Source organism: Penaeus vannamei, chromosome 9 (assembly GCF_042767895.1).
Source record: "Penaeus vannamei isolate JL-2024 chromosome 9, ASM4276789v1, whole genome shotgun sequence".
Taxonomy (NCBI): Eukaryota; Metazoa; Arthropoda; class Malacostraca; order Decapoda; family Penaeidae; genus Penaeus; species Penaeus vannamei.
Window position 1 is genome coordinate 17,050,330 of NC_091557.1, and position 2,730 is coordinate 17,053,059.

Sequence of the window (2,730 nt, forward strand, 5' to 3'; positions counted from 1 at the left end):
TGTGTGTGTGTGTGTGTGTGTGTGTGTGTGTGTGTTTGTGTGTTCATAGTTTCCCTTAAGATACCCACCATACTTCCTTTGTGGATACAAATCACAGGGTTTGGACGAAGTGGACGTCATGAATTAGGTCCGGACCTGAGGCGTACTTGGTTGCAGTCTTTTCTGATTGCTCTCGACCTGCCACCTTCTATTGTGGTGTCCCCATCCTTCTCTGGGGTTTATTCCCTTCCCATGTTGATCCTTCAGCCACATGAGTTTGATGGGTTTGTGCCAATTGCTGTGGATGCAACAGATGAGATACCAGTGGCTCTCTTGCAGAAATTAATGGTAAGTCTGGTTTAGGTATAAACAGTTTTTCAGGATTTTTTCTTTTTATTTGGAGAACTGGCAGTAGTATGGTGTTGTTATGTCTTTTTCCCTACTTGCTGGTATGTATGCACAAATCTAATTTTAGAAAAGAGATGTATTTTGAAAGGAATTGTATATATGATATGATAAACCCTCAGCTTTCTCAAATGTGGAACATGTCAGTGTCTGCCATGTTTTGTCTTATACAGATAAAAGTTTAAAAGATTGTCGTATGTCGAAATTTCCACAATAGCTTTTCAGTTATTACTCATCAGCTGTACCTCTTCTGAATTCATACTTGGTATATTGATTCTTATGATTTTCATTTATAACAAAAGCTAATACCATATGCTATCAAACCCAAAAACTGCTTGGTATATTGATTCTTGTGATCTTCATTTATAACAAAAGCTAATACCATATGCTATCAAACCTAAAACTGGAAACTATGTCCCATCTTGTGTAGTATTTATTGATGTTTCAACCTTGATCTTTTTATATCTAAGGACATGAGCGATATACATTTGTTATGACAATACTATACTAAATTATTCCTCTCTTTAAACAGATTCCAACCCTAATCATATATGGATCTAGGGACCAAAGTCTGGGTGTGGAGTCTCGAAAAAACCTGATCAACATCCCAACATCTCAGGCAGTAGAGCTACCTGATGCAAAGCACCCAGCTTATCTGGATAGGCCCAACCAGTTTCATACTCTGCTCTATAACTTCATTAAGCAAGTCCATGCCCATAAAGTCTAGTTTAGTATTCCTTCAGTATGTTTTGTTGATTTTTTTTCTTCTTTAACTATAATTCCTAACCCTTCAGGATTTTGTGCTACGGATTATTTTATAAAATGCATGTAGATATTTAGATATATCAGAGTATATAAAAAAACTCATAATATGACAATAAACAACAAAGATTCAGGCCATTGCATTAATCCAGTTTTTTCCATGGTTTTCTTTTTCTTTTTTTTTTTGCAAATTAAAATTGAAACCTAATAAACTAATCATTTGCCTGTTTATATTAAATTATGATTAGCCCAAATAGGTTCAAATAATTGCTTTTATCTAACACAGTGTACATTCACCTAGATAACTTATCATAGAATGCCATATTTAGTAGAAAAAAAGAAGTTGGTAACATGCTTGCACCTTCTTGGAAGTTTATCTAAGAAATAGATTTATATATTTTTGGCTGTGAAAATGTGGATGTATTCATTATCATTATCCCATTATTATAAAAGAGAGAAGGCATTCAGTTTGTTGAAAAAAGAGCACAAGGTGATTGGATATACATGTTGTCTTTGTAATGCTCAGCAACTCGTAGGTTCTGCAACAGATATTTATACTCGTATTAAATTACATTTGTTTTTGAAGGCTAGTGTTGATATATATAGTGTTTAATGTATTGTTTACACTAAAATAGTGAAGCTTGTGGTTTGTGGTGATAAATGATCTTGTTTGCTTGAATACTTTACCATGTAATGAATAGTAACAATCTGTAATAAATGTGTGCTCGCACACACACACACGCACACACACACACACACGCACACACACACACTCACACACACACACACGCACGCACGCACGCACGCACGCACACACACACACACACACACACACACACACACACACACACACACACACACACACACACACACACACACACACACACACACACACACACACACACACACACACACACACAGATATGCACGTATTTATGGTTTATGTATATATTTCCCAGGATAACAAATGAAAAAGCAGAAAGAAAATGTGGCAATGTGTTTTCCTTTGGTTGGGATATTGTTTCAGGTGAGAATGGACTGCACTTTAGTTGAATACTTTTTCAAATATCTTTGTTTCAAGACAGAGTTTCATGTTATTTTCTATAAATAAAGTGGAAATAAAAAAAGGACTTTATTTTCACATAAACACGGTATGAGGTATGTTTGTCTGAAACTGGTATTAGTACAAAACTAAGTTGGGATTAAACACAGCAAAAGGTAGCAACAAGAAGGCATAGATATACCAAAGGTTTTTTTCCCTATATTGCCCTGAAGAAGCAATATAGCAGAAATTAATTGCTTTCTTGTTTTATATACAATTTGTTTGTCATGAATCGTAAGCATGAAAGGAAGAGAAGAATATAGAATAGCATGAAGAAGATGTAATGGAAATACAGCATATGGGAGTTTATTAATACGAAAATAGGATTATTCTGACTTAGAATAGGCAGCAGAAAGCAGGAAAAGGTAATAGCTGTAGATATTGACATGGGAAATTCACAATTAAGAAATCTGATAATCCTCAGTATGCAACAAAAAACAAACTAATTTGTTTCCCAGAACATGCCAAGGATTTTTTTATTT

General features: G+C 34.8%; 2 protein-coding genes across 3 annotated transcripts in view; one reads left to right on the forward strand and one right to left on the reverse strand.

Annotated features, from left to right (window-relative positions):
• Window positions 1-2,133, forward strand: part of LOC113809309 (putative protein-lysine deacylase ABHD14B) — a gene marked incomplete at its 5' end in the record, with an annotated part of 18,671 nt that extends 16,538 nt beyond the window's left edge. The window contains 1 exon segment of the mRNA XM_070125404.1: window positions 917-2,133. Within this exon segment, the coding sequence (XP_069981505.1) occupies window positions 917-1,111 (195 nt within the window). The 3' untranslated portion in view covers window positions 1,112-2,133.
• LOC138862678 (uncharacterized) overlaps window positions 1-2,730 on the reverse strand; it is a 48,955-nt gene that overhangs the window by 31,833 nt on the left and 14,392 nt on the right. The window lies entirely within an intron of this gene.